General features: G+C 36.4%; 1 protein-coding gene across 10 annotated transcripts; it reads right to left on the bottom strand.

Moving 5' to 3' along the window:
* Positions 1 to 342: 342 nt before the first annotated feature.
* On the bottom strand, positions 343 to 16405 carry IL18R1 (interleukin 18 receptor 1). Of its 10 annotated transcripts, none has more exons than XM_042810708.1 (14): positions 16387 to 16405; positions 15707 to 16062; positions 14989 to 15076; positions 14050 to 14121; positions 13414 to 13532; positions 12205 to 12445; positions 8506 to 8683; positions 7562 to 7715; positions 6966 to 7028; positions 5384 to 5540; positions 5091 to 5224; positions 4267 to 4428; positions 2934 to 3092; positions 343 to 1513 (listed from the first exon to the last, which is right to left on the bottom strand). In XM_042810708.1, exons 5-14 carry the CDS (start codon positions 13460 to 13462, stop codon positions 1113 to 1115), a joined length of 1698 nt encoding a protein of 565 aa, XP_042666642.1. In that variant the 5' UTR covers positions 13463 to 13532; positions 14050 to 14121; positions 14989 to 15076; positions 15707 to 16062; positions 16387 to 16405; the 3' UTR covers positions 343 to 1112. The 10 variants fall into 10 exon arrangements, with proteins under 10 accessions (XP_042666642.1, XP_042666641.1, XP_042666645.1 ...); XM_042810707.1 differs by lacking the exon at positions 16387 to 16405 and having other exon boundaries at positions 15707 to 15847; positions 15920 to 16233; XM_042810711.1 differs by lacking the exon at positions 16387 to 16405 and having other exon boundaries at positions 15707 to 15847; positions 15992 to 16233.
* Positions 16406 to 17830: the final 1425 nt, after the last annotated feature.

Here is a 17830-nt window from a genome sequence, read left to right as displayed (position 1 = left end):
AATGGCAGTAGTCAGGTATAGGAAGGAATGGTAAAATACGTAGACTATGGTTTCACAGTCAGTACTGATGAGACAAGAATCTTGAAGACTGCTATCTTACAACAGCTGTCTTCTAACTGATCCCATTTGCATTCTCCTCTGGAAAATTATTTATTCCAGAAGCTTGTTCTGATTCAGCTTAGTTTATTTACCTATTTTACAGTACAAAGGAGACACTTACTGCTTGTGTAGAGTAGGTCTAACAACACTCCTGCTTATTCTTGCATATTTTTTTCCTTACTCAAAGTTTGATTTTTGCCACTTACTGTTGAGTAACTGCAGCAAAAACAAAAGCCACTGTTGTACAGAGAGGGAAATAAATTTTTATTAAGTGCAAAAAATGGTACAAAAATGTTAAAAGAATCACTGAAATGATCTCAAAACAACAATCATGTCAATTCATATATATATATATTGACACAAACATCATCAGGAAAACCAAAAGAACCACAGTCTATAAAAGCCTAACTAGTAGCCTCATTTCTCTAGCGTGGCAAACAGAAAGTAGGCATTTCTAAGCCTTGGTTAAAATCAGCAATTTGGGACCTAAGAGCAATAAGAACTGATGTTAGTTTATGTATGCATAGTCCTATTTTCCCTTGTCTCCTTTTACCATGGCACATTGCTCAGCAGTGAATACAGTCTGATTCACTTCTCTGCTCAGCGCTGCCCAAGGCCTATCTGCCAGACTTTCCAGAGTAGGAGCCATTTGTTTTTACTTCCAAGCAGGACCCTTAGAAAATACCAAAACCAAAAGCACCTAAATATCAGAAATATGCAAGTTTAACCAATGTCATTCTATAAGTAGGAAAACATAATACCAGAAGTTTACACAATGCAGTTGTTGTGGAATAAGAGTTAAGCTCCTTATGCAGACTGCTGAGGAAACATCCTTTGGAATATAATTTAGTATTGGAGTTAACATGATTCTAGCCAATGTGGTGATTCTTACATTCTTCTCAAATCTCAGACTGCTATGAATACTGTCTCTCAAAAGTAATTGCAGTGTGTGTTTTCTATTTGAATTTATTGAAGATGGTAGCTTTCTGCAGCAAATTCCATCTCCAAAATTGCTATATGACTGTATTAAAGTCACAGCCTCCACCCCACGGTTGAGTCCCTTTTGAACCTCGATCTAGATTCAGGCAGTGTCCTTTGGTGTTTGACTTGGTAGGTTTTGCTGGCATTAGGTACCGAAGGTTCTTCCAAAATCTGGAATTCGCGGGAAGAGATTTATCTTTTTTCCATTTCACTATCCTCTTTGATGGCAAAAGAGACAGTGATTCTGGCAAGAAATTGTAGTCACTAATAGGCATATATTCAATTAATATAATCTTCGTTTTCCTTTCTACTAGAGCTTTGTGCAGTCCACTCTCAAGTTCATATATGACTCTGTCAGAAATGTAGTTCTGGCTCAGTATAATGATTAATCTTCGGCTTTTGTCAATGAATGAATGGATATCATCAACAACAGCTGCAAATTAAAAAAAAAATGTGTTATTAAACTAAATTGAAAGGGCAGGCACTGAACTGACTTCTCCTTTAAGAATTCCACATGTACCAAAATATTCTTCTTGTGAAGAATCATCCTGTCCTTAAGAATAGATTAATATTCATTACGGATAATGGATTTGTGAAAATAAGCTCTCCCATGGTCAAAGCTTAATCTATGAAGCAGAGAAAAATCTATATACAATCTCCAGCTATCTATCTGTAATCATACGTACAGAAGGTGACAGTTAAACTTATTTTTCATCCACTGATGCCATTAGAGTGATTCCACACAAAGTCACCAACAGTCACTTCTCCCTGATTGTTCAATAAACACCAGCTCACTCCTTTTCTTCCACTGAAATCCCAAATCTACTGCTGGTAATTCAAGGCTGAGAAGGCTAGCATGAGATGATAGAATGAGCTCCACAACCATGAAACAACAAGGTCTACAGAAACTACAAATCCAGAAAATATGCCTCATAGGGAAAGAGAAAGCAAACTGCAGAAGTAACCAAAAGAAGAGAAAACTGAAAGGAGAAGGAGACTGGCAAGGGTACTGCAAATAGAAGGAAACAATCTGTTTTCTATATCCACAATAGATCATACCAGAGAAAATGAAATAAACTGCAACACTTGAAGGGAAGAATCAAGTTGAGCACATAGGAAAGCCTTTTTTATAATACTCAGAACTTATTGGGAAATTTGTGGTATTTCTTACAGGTTTGAAAAATACGTCAGGAAAGGATGCATGGACAGAAGATCCCGCCTTGAAAAGGAGGGTGAGAGAGCTTACTGCTTCGAGAGTTTAACATGAATTCTACCCCCCAAACAGGTCCTCAAATTAATGAAATTATATTTTTTGTGATCATCTGTAAAAGGCTTTCTGCTCATAGGTCATTTAAAGAAACAAAATGTCATGTTCTCATGTATATTTTCCTACCATTTGTCTTCTATTGGATATATTAAAAAAAAGGCTATCAACTGCCAAAACAAGGATAGAAACATATAAGCTACCTGAAAATACTTAATACCAGAACCATCAATTTCTCTGTGCAATAAATCTAAGTTCATTCACAGACACCTGCCCTCAGCAAAAGCAGAGAAAGAGCTCTACCATCATGAAGCACCTCATAATCTGTGTTCTCACCCTTTCTCCATGGCAGCTTTTCCACCTATTTGTCTTGACTGCATAATTAAAGGTATATATGCATGTGTCTAAGAATTCATAAAATTACATAAAAAGCAATAAAATGTCTTTGTGCTGCCTCTGTGAGCAAACACAGCCTATATAAAATGAAAAGGTACCACTTCAATGTAAAGAACTTTTGATAGAATTCTTTATTTAGCTTTGCATGAAAAGGATGTGTTCATTTATTGACAAGAATATTCAATATGCTTACCTCCTCCAGGAGATACATCTCTCTCAAATATACATAACTTGTACCCAAAGTTTTCTTCTAATATCATTGGTAATATCCTCAAAGCAAATTCTCTCTCTTCTTTACTAGTAGAAACACAGTCTTTCAGGTAAGATACAAAAGCGTCATATTCTTTTCCATCTGGAAAGAAATCACCCATTTTTGTCTTGTTGGCAATGATTAGAAATAAACTATCTGATCCACCATTCTGGTTTACAAAATTACTGTTTCAGCTGCAAAGCATCTAGAAGCTTCTGCTCTTTTTTTCTTGATAATGGATACTTCAAAAATTTGTATTTGATTTTGTTTGCATTTTTTCAAATATTTGAAAATAATATATCCTCTCTCCATTATATTTTTAAATCAGATTATTTTAACCAGTCAATGTGATATTTACGATGATCAGAAAAAATAAGGAAGTTACTAGAAACTAATAGAAAAAACATGTTTATGACTTGATAAGAATATTAAATAAGTCACATTTATTTTACTCTTTGTCTAGTACTATCATGTAGGTCTGTAGAACAATAAAATAAGCCAGTTTATTATTTTAACGAGTTAAGAATTACAAGAATACACCACATTTGGTCATGTACCAGGAAACAATCTATAAGCATAGAACCCAAATAAGACCAATTCCAAAACTAGATTTACCACAGGGATCAATCCCTAATTGAACCTTGCCACAAAGAGCTATCTGGATTGATACAAAACACATAGCTTGGCATCAACTGTACTTCTTCCTTAGCGTTAACAAAGAGATAAATAACTCTTTGGAAACAAGAAAACAACGACATTCACCCATTACTGAGAAATCTCCAACTACTGCGGTTTATTCAAACTATAGTCAAGCTGATTTAGAGTCCAGACTGCTACAGACAAAGAAGCATTTTAATAGCAAGCAGAAGGGCACCACTGAGGTGAAAACAAATTTCTATCGATCTATCACTTTGACAACTGCAGAATGCTCACTGTGGATAGATACTTGTACATTTCTCCACCTATGCCAACAACTCTCCAACTTTTGTGATGCAGATTACTACAAAATAAAGCATACTTGAACAGCATCCAATTACATCCCTCCTACTGCCTGCTCCAGAGGCAGCTTCTCTGTGCGTATCTGCTTTACTACTCTAAGAGGATAACATCATTTTAGCACCTATTGATATCTTTTATGTACTCTTTGCTCATTCTACTGATAGAACTCCTGCATTTATTTTGCCACTTCCTCAAAGATGGCCATTTTATAGAACTTATCAGAAGCTATTCATTTAATCAATGCTCTACTTCAATGTCAGCATTAGCCAAGTCATACCTCCGGCAGTGTCATCTCTTTGGCTTATGTTCCTGTAGAATAGAACTAAGTCTACTCTGAAAATCACACAGACAACTACCACAGCCAGAGCAACACATGGAAACAGTACAGCAAGGATCATTCCAGTTGTAAATATATGCATAGGCAGATCTCGGGTATTTCCTGTAAAAGAGAAACCCAGGCAATTATAGCCTTAACAGAGAGTATGATAGTAAATACTCATGACATCTTAAAATCACCCAAACTGAAATGTTGATGTGAATCTTTTCCTGTTAATCTTTCAGGCACACACGTACACCATTAATCCTGAGATGGAAAAGAGCTGAAGAACATAGATTACTCTAAAAACAACAAAATTAATCTTTCGTGCACACACACCCTAGATACACATAAATGAGTTTCATATGGGATCAATACTGAGATAAAACTCCTCAAAAATGTACAACATCCCAAACTGGAGAGCTATACTAGGTCAACTGCTTTTATCACACACAGAATCACACAGAATTCTGTGTTGACCTGAGTTCTCCTCAGAATCTTTATCGTTTCCTCTTATTTGCTACTCCTTTCTCAGCTCATCAATAACACCACTTAATGTCCTTTTTAATCTCTTTTTTGTTGTTCTGTCTTTACTCTCTCAAGCTTTTTTTTTTGTTTATTTATTGCTATATGTTAAGCCCAGCATCAGAGGGGCCAAAGCCTTCACAAGCACGCATGTGTGTCTGGACTGACATTCCGAAATCAGTGCTGTGCCACCCTTGCCAAGGGGGCTGGCACAAATAATAATTAAAAATGAGAAGCATGATTCATAGATTATACTGTACCTTTTTTCAGTTTCACTACTTTCATGTGCATTATTTCATCGGCTTGCAGTGTGCAGGTGAAATTGTGATTCAAGTCCTCCTCTCTTACTTTTTTAATCCGTAGAAGCCTTGTGATATAAAACTTGTTTCCCGAACTGCAATAAGGAATGAAATTAGCAACACTACCTGCACAGAAATCTACAATAAGTTGAGAAGCAGATTTTGAGGAAAAGGTTGTAGAAGAGCTTCAGGTATTTCAATTAATTTGCAGTCCACAGCATATGACAGAAGATCAGTATTTTCTGGAAACCTACTGTGATTTTTTTAAATCTTCTTCACATATTGGTGGATCAGCCTCGGGAATACCTGAACATTTTTTGGGAAATGTATCATTAAACCACCAGTAGAGGTTGGCATCTTCTTGTATATAATAACCCAAGAAACCTGTGCAGTTGAGTGTCTCTTCTTTACCTAAACAAAGCATAACATAAGAAGATCTAATCAAAAGCAGCATTCACATTTACAGTGCAGCAAAATATGAGCTTTACAGGTCAGATATCCAAGATGCTACCCTCCCTTCTGGACTTAGTAGCCCTTACACAAAGTTTTATACATGTTCCATCTGTACTGTTGCACTCATTGCAGAGTGAGGATCTTCTGTCAAATTAACTCTGTAACAGGCAGAAAAGTTTAAATAGGTGAAAGACTTTAGTGGACTAAACTGCATGCTGCTGGAAGATAAAAGGACAACTCATCAGTGCCTCAGGGCCAGGTAAGGGCAATTAAACCAACTGATGGGGCTAACTAAACTGTATACAACAGCACAAAGAAATAACCAAACCTGCTATGGCCTGTGATGACCTCTCACAGAAAAAGCTGTCTTCTCTTCCAGTGGAACAGTTCAAGAATCTCTAAAGCAAGTCTAGCTGAAAGTATGCCAGCTTTAAATTTAGACCATCTAAATCCAAATCACAGTTGCACAGTTTGAAACACAGACCTAAACATTTATTACCAACTACTTAGCAACTCGAGCCTTACTGTGCACAACTGCTATTTTCAGGAAAATTTTATAGAACACTGTCTAAACAACACAAGTTTTGAAAGTCCACAGACCAAATTCATCCAAAATTCCTTTCATTCTCCACCACGCCATCATGCTGAAGGTAAACCAACATCTGATGCCTTGGCTGAGTAAATGAGATTCACACATGAGCAACAGAGGTGCTAAATAAGAATTTGCAAAATGGTGCAAGGGAACACTGGATAATGGAATGGGAGAAGCCCTCAGACACAGGACAGGAAACAGACAGACAAATTTATGTTCTTGAGAATTATATAGTCTCAACAGGAAAATTTCAGATGGTTTCCAATACTGTGTGAATCCTACAGACCATGTTATCTAACCCCCAGCTAGGAACACAGACAAGGATTCTTTGCAGCAGTAAGGGATCTGAATGCTTTTATTGACAGGACTGTCATCCCTCAAATTTCACACTGCACTGCAGAGCAACATCTTTGACTGTAACAGATATGAAAGGGATTACTTATTCTTGTTGCTCACTGAGAAAAACAACCAGAGGCATTTCACACATTGTTCTGTGTTGCTTGCTGTCTAAAAATAAAGCCATGGAGGGCTGGTTTATCATTACCGCCACTTTTTCTTGATGGTCATAGCAACAACCTCCTCTTCTGCCTCTGCAAGGGTGAATTTAGTGTACTTGTAGATAGATCATGGAACCCACTAGTAAAAAAATAACCATTCGTGAAGACGTATTAGATCCAGCAAGGTATACAGACAACTATTTCAGTTAAACTTAGCAGACCATCAGCCATAAAGAGCTCAGGACTAAAGCATGTATACGAACATGTATAAAAATACTCATATCAATTTGATACCTATTTCTGTTTGGATTTCTTCATTGCGTCCAACTATCTCCAAAGTTACAGTCTCTGGTGCATCTAAAAAAAATATATAAATAAGGAAGTTTTGCTATTGAAGCTTTCTTACATTCTACAACAGTAGAAATGACACATTTCTGGAACTAATTACATAGATTTCTAATTCAAAGAGAAATATTTCGACCCATACTTACAGAGCAGTTAAAAAGCAGTATTTCCTGATGAATTTTCTGCATTTCAATACAGAATACAGATAGTTTACAATGGTTGGAAGGGCTCTTTCCCCAGAATCTGTAAGTTTGTATGACTTACAGCATTAAAAAAAAAAAAAAAAAAAAAAAAGGCCACCTAAAACTGCAAGGGAAAACTTACTAAATTTTCCAAACTTGGTAGTACATGAATTTCTGCTTTTTATTTTCGAATTACTGCAAGATATATATCAGATTGCCAGATCTAATTACATCGAAATACTTATCAGGTAAGAACTGTAAGTAAGAGATGATGAATGACATCCAATCACAAACAGATTTAGTAGGGAATGTTTTCCACAGTGAAGTAAACAGAAAACATGCTTCAGTTTCAAGTCTTCTTACCTTCTTCTACTACCAGCCTAATTGTATTGGTACTGTGGTATAGCTTTCCTTCATGACTGATGGAAATTTTGCAGGTATATATACCAGAGTGCTGAACTGATAAGGTTTTAAAATCCAGTTCCCGTCCCCTTTCATCTTCATAGTTCTTACAGTCCTGCATCAATAAAGCAAGAAAATATCATACTATATGAAATATATTCAACACCTTAAAAAAGACAAAAACAATCTTCAGAATGAAGAATCATTCTTTTACTATCTCAATAGCATTTACCTGACCCAAAGGAGGTGAGACCCCAATTTCCAATTACTGCCGTTTAAAGGCAACACTTGAACATCCAACCCACTAAAAGTTGAGAGCACTGCCTGAATTACCTTACATTATGAATGCTCAAAGTGGCGAGCAGGGGCCTTCCTAAATCTAACGGCTGATTACACCAACACTCCACAGTTACAGGTGCTTCATCTGTTGTCTGTGCATCAGCAAAACTGATCCAAAGATCAGATTTGCCTAAAGTGACCTGAACCAGGTCTGATACACATTCTGTAAAACATGTTCAGAAACAGTAAAATTTCAAAGCTTCTCAATAACTTTACAAGCACATGTCTACAGTTAAACAAATACCTTGGCAATTCATTTAGTGTCAGGATGACACCTATATTGGCAAAACAAATAAACAGGCTAACAGACATGCACATCAGATCTTCTTCCATTCTAAACTACCAGTAATTTCTGATTACAGGTATTATTTCTAACAAACTTGATAACAGAGAGAAACTTTATTCTGTGTATCTCTCTGAAGACTTATTTCCACAATAATTTGGAAGACTAAAGCATTATTGGGTTTTTGATGGTTCTAAAAATCTCTATAATTCACTTTTCCTGCAATTAGATGTTCTATCAATAGATGTTCTATCAACAGACAATGCTTTGATTTTTTGATTACCTTATACCATGTTATGCTGTCATTTTCATTGACAGACAGATCATTGCATTTCAATGAATGACCAGTTCCAGCATTTTGAATTTCAGTTGTTAAATGATTTTGATTGAAACAGCTGCTTCTATTTCTTTCAAGTACATTCAAGGTCCACTTTTGAATTGTGAAATTTCGTTTTCCACTGCTATGAAAAAAGATTTGCAAAACCAGTTTTAAGAGCTTTTTAAAGGAATTCAGCTTAGCAAGCTACATAACAAAATAAAAGTAAGTCCTTCAAGCCATAATAGGTAAAAAATACATGTACTGTGAACTGATTATTTACATTCCCTTTATTACTCTTCCATCTCAAATGTGTTATTTCCCACAGTAAAAGAGGTAATCTAAACTAAATTACCTATCATAATGCATTTGACAATAAAATTATGTTATGAAATATGACAACACTGTTCTTGTTCTGGTAGATGTAGTACAAGATATATCTACCAGAACAAGAAATCAAGTATCTGTGGCGTCATACATAGTTAAACATGGAAATAAAAGAGTTTAAGTAGCATGAATCAGCTACTGATCTTGCAGGTTTAATTTCCCATGCTTTGATAAGGTCTAAAGTAGTAACTGAGAAATCTATTTATTATAAAAATATTAAAAATAAAATAGGCGATTCTGGTTTTGTTCACAAAGTCCTGTTTTTTCATTGTTTAATACTGTGGAGATAATCACCAAAATTTTGGAAATATTTCTAAACTCTGCAAGTCTCATGAATTACTGAATCACTTACGAATTTAAGCATGTCTTCAAAAGAAAGCATTTTTGAAAGAATTAATCTCATTTTAGTCTCCACTGAACAGAGCTCTACAGTTTGCTGGCCACCACAGGTGGATAGAAGAGCCAGCAACTCTCTCTTCTAAAGCAATTTCATTACATCTCATATCTATAAAAGGATATGTAAATATGCTGTAAAAATGCCTCTTCTAAATCTCTAGAAGCTGACCATGATCATCCAGATATCTACTATATTCTACTTGCATTTTTTCTCTAAAGGTTATAGCTGTAATATTCCTTTCTGAGCTGTTATATTTCTATCACTTGTGATTCTTTTGTGATAGTTTTTGGGCATACACAACAACTTCTGGCTTAACAAACTTTCCACCTCACCCACCAAACCCACAAAAAAGGAACAAAAAACAGCTTGACTCAGGAAAGCATACAGGGAAGTGAAAGCCCTTAGGGCATATAATCCAAGTTTACCATAAAGACTGTATACATACACAGTTCTAAGCTGTTTCAGTGCAACAATCCAGTGTTACATTAGTATTTCAACCTGCAAAACAAAACTGACAGCCTTCTATACAGTATTATCTCTACATGTGTGCATTCCCACTGCTTTCAACAGCTCTAAGCACCTTAAAAAATATGCAGTGTTAGGAACTTATTATATAATCAGGTGTCTGTCATGAATCTCCACACACTAATTTTTTTCAGGAACTCTTTATTTCAAGGTCATTATTGCAGAGCCACAAGATGACCTGCTTTCTTGTTGGTGTCTTTGTTGTTGTTATTTTTTTCTCTGCCAACCACAGGAAATAGGTACAAAAACCACACAAATTCGAGATCCTGCCAAAAATGTGCGACACAGATTTCTGTTTACCTCTCCCACATCCAGTGCCTTTGAAATCCTTTATGTTCAAGAGATGTTGCTGAAGGTGGACACGCTCAGACTTTCAGGTGATGTCCACTAATTCCTAAAATTATGTCCTCAGTCTACTGCATTAATAAATGTGCAAACACATCAACATATACATCTTTGGCTATATATGCTATGTCTCAGCAGAACAATTCTGTTGAACTAGAAAACTTCTGATTATTCTTTAAGTAAAAAATAAGTGGATAACACAATATACATACACTGTTACAACATTTTCACCTCTCTCTCCTTGCACATTGTCAGTTGCAACAGAGCAGGAAATAATTAATTAGCTTGCAAAATATGTATCCTGTGTTGTCATATAGTTCCTGAAATCCTGCAGTGAATTTGATTGACACTTTGGTCAATTAAAACTGTTTACCTATGCAGCTAAAAAATCATTTCCCATATACCTTACAAATTCTCATATCTAAATTAATTATTTGTTACTAATTATTAATTATCAAAAAGATAAGTGAAAATATGCATAGCTTGTTTACTTTTAAACCAAAATTTTAGCCTAATATAAAATGTTATGAAACAAACTTCATTCTGTCAATCTTATTAAATCTTAAATCAATTCAGTAGCCCACAATAATCCACAGTTCTTGAATGTCAATTAACTCCTGAAAGTCCTCCTTCACCATAGAAAATCGATTCTGCAAATAGTCTTCAACTGCTCTTAGTATGCTTTCCTGTACTGAGAACCATCAGAAAAACTAATCTCAAGATACAGTGAAAATCCCATTTAAAAAAAAAAAAAAAAAAAAAAAAAAAAACCACCATGAACCTTATTGTTCCAATACCCTTCATTCTAATCTTAAAAACAAACAAACAAAAAAACACCTAATATCTGTATGGGTCTAACATGGAGAAATTCTAAATAAATAAATTAAAAATTGTTTCAGGGTGCCAAAATATTTTCTTTTAATTCAGAAACTTTTTTCTCATAAATAAAAATGCTTTCTTCTATAACACATTTTTCAAAAGTAGTATCATAATACAGCATGTTAGAAAATGAAAAAAGGGTTTCGTAACAAAATCAAAACTCAATTGCAAATGAATACTTTGATAAAATCAAAAACTTTCTTCTGAGTTTCCTTCTTAGGTACATCAGATAATCACAATATTTCACAGAGGATCACTTCTGTGTTATTGAACAAATAATCATGTTAACAAACTCTATCCTAATAATTTTATTCAGGATCTTTTCCCATCACCTCCTCATGGTCTGATAAGGAATACCACAATCACTTGAGGCCCAACCTTACTTCCCCTTTTGACTTGTGATGCTCTATGGGGGTAAGAAATTAAATCCAATTATCTTATTTGATCCATGAACAGCTCCAGGTATGCAAGGCTTTGCACAGAAACCAGAGTTCATCTATGCTGCTGTTACTTCATTCCACATTTAATCAGTAGACATCACAGCACGAGCTCCACTCAACACAGGAGTGTAACACCAGTAAGAACAGGTCTGGTGTAGAGGACAAGCAAATTATAGAATTAAAGAATGGTCTGGGTTGGAAGTGACCATAAAGATGATCGATTTCCAATCACCCTGCTGTGGGCAGAGTTGCCATCCACTAGATCAGGTTGCTCAAAGCCCCATCTGACCTGGCTTATACCACTTTAAAGATAGGACAACCACCACTTCTCTGAGCAATCTGTTCCATTGCCTCACTACCCTCATAGTGGAGAATTATTTCCTAAAATGTTTCCTTTTACTTGGCAGTTGACAGGAGTGTCTGTCTCTCCTTATGCTTAGAGAATTAGCCATAAAACATCAAAAAATGCTACTTGTTTTATCCAATCTTTGAAAGGCAGTATCTGCCTACAGCTATTTGCATATACTACAAATCCCTTTGGGTGGTGACTGAGAAACTGTGACACCACAATTAATGTAGTTCTCCACACTTCCTTTGTGTGGATACCACAAACAATACAAAGCAAGACAAAGAAATTACCACATTCATAGATAAGGGCAAAGGAGGATGCTCATCCACTGGCTGTGTACCCACCTTTGAGTGACAAAATAATTCCCAGAGTCACCAAGTTCAGCTGGCCAAAACTCCAAAAAATTCATTTGGGATACAATTCTGTGTGTTTCATTTATTCGCTTCTGCCTTCCAGCACTTTCTTTGTACCAGTTTATTGTGTATTCTTCTTTCCAAGAATGTTGTAGTTTTGACTCAGGAAAACAAAGGTAAAAATACTCCCCTTCTAGTACATCAATGGAGGCACGAAGAGGACACAGCTTCTCTTCAGAGAAAGAGGGAAAAAGGCTTAATACTCTTTCAGAAAATAATATCAGCTTGACTTTAAAGTGAACTGCTGCGTAGCAAGTCTTTTATAAAACAACTTTTTTTTTTTTTTAGCAGAGTAGACTGACATAATTTATTTGTTCCAACAAAATCTATTTCAGTCTATTTTACTGAACCAAAACTAGAAGACATACAAGGATAAAAAAATGGACATTTCCCTAAAATTCTTTCATGTGGGTCCAAAATGGGCATAGATGGCAGAATTTGGCCTCACTTTATAATAAAGCAGCTGCCACAAACAGAAAATTTCTTCATGTGGTTGGACTCGACAAAGATGGCTAATCCTCCTAACTGATCAACTGCCATAAAAGCAGAGTCTATGAATTGAGGTGTACATTTCCTTCTTAATTAATGCCCAATAATTACATGCTAAGATTTCTTTAAAGCTTCGTATCTTTAGAAAATTTATCTCCAAACAAGGTTCTGTGTGAAAAATCTAGTCTCAAAGTCTGCTTTTCTAATCAAATTTTCCAAATGTACTTTCGCATGTGAAAGTCATATGAAATACAGAAAAGGAACACCGGTCTAGCAGAAATAGTCAATAATAAATAAGCTTTCAATCCTATTTGTCCTAGAGATTGTCTTTCTCTAGCTGTTATTGAGACTACACTTCTGAATGCCACAGTCAGGATCATTTTCCTCTTTGCTGCAGCTCGCCATACAGCCATGCACCTGTTCAATAGAATTGGGGGTCTCTATCCGTCTTCATCTCTAGTGTATTTAATTCATAGTTTTGTAACTATAAATGACATTTCCAAACTCTGGAGCTAGGCTGAAACTGAAAAACATTAAGATGTTGTTCCTAAATGCAAAGTACAAAAATCTCAGTCTGAAAAACTATCAAGATGTCCTTATTTTGGCAAATATTTTGAAGGTTCTACTGTTGAAAAGAGGATTCATACTTACCTGTGGCTGTTTCAGTTATAAAAATTAACAAAAAAAACATGAGATTCATTTCCTTGAGTTACTTCTCACTTTTTCTCCAGAAAAAATGAAACTGAGTTCTTCTTGGTCACACTGAAAGCCTAAGGAAAATATACTCACAGTTCATCACAAGTGCAATGATACAGACTTCTTTGAGCGTAGCGAGAAGCACAATTAATGCCCATTATTGCAGAGGGCCTTTCAAATGGAAAGTTACTCATTTTTACCATAACAGGTATTTTGATGTATCAAGTCATGTATCTAGGTTTTCCTTGGCAGGTTTTATTTCAAATTCAGAAAACAATGACGGGTTTCCTTCCTTCATTTTCAAGATTGCTTAATGTCCTTTGTATTCCTGATTAAACTGACAGTCTTTGAGGAACATCTACACTTGGATTCCAATCCAATACAGTGTTCTGTGGTGTTTTTTTTTTCCTACAAAGAGTATGGCATTTGCAAGGCAAGACCTTACAGAAACACAGCTAATAAATTCCCTTATTTTCCAGAAGAATAGCGCAACATTGATAGATCAGACATTCAGGTGTCTTTTTAAACCACTGGAAAACAGCGAAGTCTATAATTTTGTCTTACATTTTAATCTGTTGAGCAAATACGTACCAGCTGGGAATGCTCATGTTTTCATCTGGGGGCAAACAAGGGCAGAGCCAGTCCTACGACCATGCTTCAGTTCTGCTAACACAGCAGAAAGCATAGATGCTGATTTCAGCCAATACAAATTCCCTTAGTCATCAACCTAATCATCAACCTGAACATGCATGTACAATATGATGTACTCAAGAGAGATTTTTCACACACAGCTATCTCTTTGAGCATCCCATTTGTCTTTTCAACCTAAAACTTTTGCAATTTGAGAAGATACATACTTACTTTTGTAAGACACCTGTCTGAAATTTACTGCCAAAAACTTGCTGTGATATAAACAAGCAGGATGAAGTAGACTATTGCATTTCAAGTAATACTCCAGAATTACATCAAGATATATAGCTGCTTTCCCCTCAACTCATTACAAGTGTGCCATCTTCCCATAAATAACCGTAAGAAAATGAAAGAACTATTTCACATCCCTTTTTTTCAGACTGACTGGTAGACAGATCCCAATTTAGAAAACAGCAGAAAGCTGGGTGCTGAATACTGCAACAAGCAACTCCAAGAGGCCATGCACTCAGACCTGGTTTTGGTTCTCTTCTGTACATGGAGAATCAAACTATTATATTTTATGGGGAAAAAAAAGAAGGGTCTCTCTGTCTTGAATTTTCTTTTCATTTTCATCCTTTCACATCTATAACAAATACAATTGTCACAGACAATGAAACCATGATCCACTATATTAAGATAAAATTATATATCGTCAGATTTTAATTCTAAATCCCATTTTTTATTGGCACATCACATCAGCACAAAATTGATGTTTTAATGAAAGCATAGTATAGCCCTTGGTTCTTGGAATAGGAATTAAAGAACAAAATCTGATCCAAACTACTTAGTAATAACCAGGTTTGAGATACCTGACTACAAATACCAAGTAAAATACACCACCTTAATCTTCATCTTATGCTGCTATTGGACCTGATGAGTTTGTCCAGGCTAGAAGTATTTTTATTCGAGCCATATAGTTGGCAGTACTCTTCAGTGGAACACCAGGGAGGACAAAAAAAAAAAAAAAAAAAAAAAAAAAAGATATAATTTAGGTAAAATTCAACTACAATCAGTATTCTTCAAGGAACAGAATAAGGTCTTTAACTTTCCGAAAGGAATGGGGTGATAATATAAGGACAATGATTCTCAGAAGAAGTACAAAAATATTCACAGAGCAAAATAGCAGAGGATGAGAGATTCAAAGACAAAAGTTAAAAACAAAAATGACACAAAGTTGTCTGTAAGGTGTCTAAAGGAGCAGCAGCTTCAAGCATGTTTTTCAAATTTCCCACATGCTTAAAGCTACATCTGGACTTCCAATTATAAAAACAGTTCTTAGAATCATTGTGTCATCTCTAACACATTAAAATCTTAAAGCAAACTTGAGCATTCCAAATCGTGCAAACTGCATTAACTCTATGTTATGAAGCACATAGGCTGATACACCGAGATGTTTTGGTCGTGTAACTCATTTTGATAAACACTTCTGGAAACTGGAATTTGTATCCCAAAGGATTGTGGCATTCTTTACAACAAAGCAAAACAAACAACAATAGATCCTTCTGAAACTCAGACTGTTTGAACAAATGTCTGGAGGGTCAGTGAGGAAGCCACTAACCTCAACTCTTTCAGGAAGGCTTTTTGGGGAATGTCAGTCTCTTTCACGCGTGACTATATAGCACCACAATTCACATAGGATTAATGAAGAGAAAGGATCTAGAAGGCAGTTATCAGAACCTTGGTACGTCTAAACACCATCCTGTCAGGAAAACAAGATATTGGTTAAAATAAAAATCCACCTAAATTTCCAAACAAGGAAGTGTTTACTCACGACGCAGGTTGATAGCGGATGCAGAGAGGTAACCTTCCAAACGGCAGGCAGTTACAGGCTGCACTCACAAACCTTCTGAATTCAGCACTGAAACACAGCGATCTCGAAGTGAGTCAATACGAAAACAGCCCAGACTGAGAAACCTTCCGAAAAAGCAAGAGTGGAATTATCACTTGTGTCTTTTTTTTTTTTTTTTTTTTTTAAACTGTTGAGCACAGGGAGGAGAATGGAAAAGGCAGAAGTGAGATTTTCACTTTTACTTGTATGGCTAGGAAAAGTAACAGCGATTTCTGAACGTGAACTCTTCTAAAGGAAGCATTTGAGAGAGGCACCCTACACGCCAGGAGCCCCCGCAGCACCGCCCCTTCCTGCGTGGGGCAGCGGAGCCCGGCAGGGGGCGGGTGCCTCCCAGTTGGATTAGAAGGCAGCAGCCCGGGCAGGGGATGTGGGTTGTGGGTTGGGATTACCTGGCTTGGAATTACCTGGCTTGGAGAGTGCTCCCGGCTACCAGCTGCTGCAAGGTGAAACCTGGCAGAGTGCCGTGCCTGCAATTGGGGCAAGATGGGCTGTGTCAGAAGAGAGACCTTTACAGGATGAGAGGGTGCACGGTGATGGCTTCGTTACTTTTGGATGGAAACACCTCTTCCTCTGCTCTTCTGCTGAAGGCTTGTGGCGGGACTGTGTTCTGAGAAGTGTGATGAAAGTAGGATGGAGTTTCAGGAGTGTGCATATCAGGCTAAAAACAGCAGCTTCTATCTCAGCTACAACTTTCGTCCTCCTCAGTGGCCCTTTGAGGATGAGAGTGTGCTAAGAGATAAACAATAAAGCTGATATGCTGCAAAAAGATATAAAAAAACCACAAAGCCTGACAAATCACGATCTGCAGGAAAAAACAAAATGTGCTCCCAAACAAGATTCTCCTGATTTCAGAGCTGTTCTTTCTGTCCCGATGTCCCTTTTGGGGGTGGATTGACGCAAGGTTTTGAGACACAAAACGTCATAATTCCATTCTTCTGAAAGGACCATTCACCCCTACGTAAACCTCATGCCGACAGCTGACTGGTTCTAAGCCAAATGCTCATCTGCTGAAACTATGGTTTCATCGAGGATTTCTGAGAGTTGTGTTTCATGTTTAAGTGCTGTTCCTGCACGAGTGTCTGCCACTGTTTATTTCACACCAATAGTTTGTCTGATAGATACTGAATGATGACTTGAGATCTGCTTCTAAATGAATTCATTTTGATAACAGCAGAAACAAATCAATCCCGTTGGGATTTCCTTTGTTTTTCGTATTACACTGCTCATCTTCAGAAAACTGTCTGGTAATAGTCACCCTATTTCTGTTTTTATTACTTTTTACAGAATTTCCCAGTAATGACAGGAGATGTCTGTGAAAGTGGAAGGGGCAAATTACTCTAAACAGGGAGGGATTCCACAGAGCTGGCATTTTGCAGATTTTGCTGCTGAGGTGAAGCTGAGAAACTCTGGAGAGTTTTGCTGCCTCACCTCATTAGTTTTTCTCATCAGAGATTAAGACAATCTATATACAAACACTATCAGACTGTTAGACAATGTAAATCAGAACTTTAGGTAGGTCAGCTGAGAATCTGACTCACTGTAACTACTTTTAAATGTGTACACAATATTTCACAGTGTTTATTGTTCTTAAGGCTCAGTACCTGATTTTAAAACTTAAAAGAAAGCATACGTATACTGTAACAATTTTACATTTTACACCATATACTGATAATGATTTTACACGAGTATTAAAGCAGTTTAGCAGACAAGGAACTGGTGAAGTTAAATGTCATCAGCTATTTACTTTGACAGGATAAGACTTGATAGTGACAGTTCAGATACTTCTGTTTTATTCACTTTTTACAACAATATTTTCCATTAGTTGTTCTCATA

The sequence above is a fragment of the Centrocercus urophasianus genome, unplaced genomic scaffold (assembly GCF_019232065.1).
Source record: "Centrocercus urophasianus isolate 14NV4802_14NV808 unplaced genomic scaffold, USGS_Curo_1.0 seq_12, whole genome shotgun sequence".
NCBI classification, from domain to species: Eukaryota; Metazoa; Chordata; class Aves; order Galliformes; family Phasianidae; genus Centrocercus; species Centrocercus urophasianus.
The sequence above is the reverse complement of the archived record's forward strand: the minus strand, read 5'-3'. Positions and strand labels throughout refer to the sequence as shown.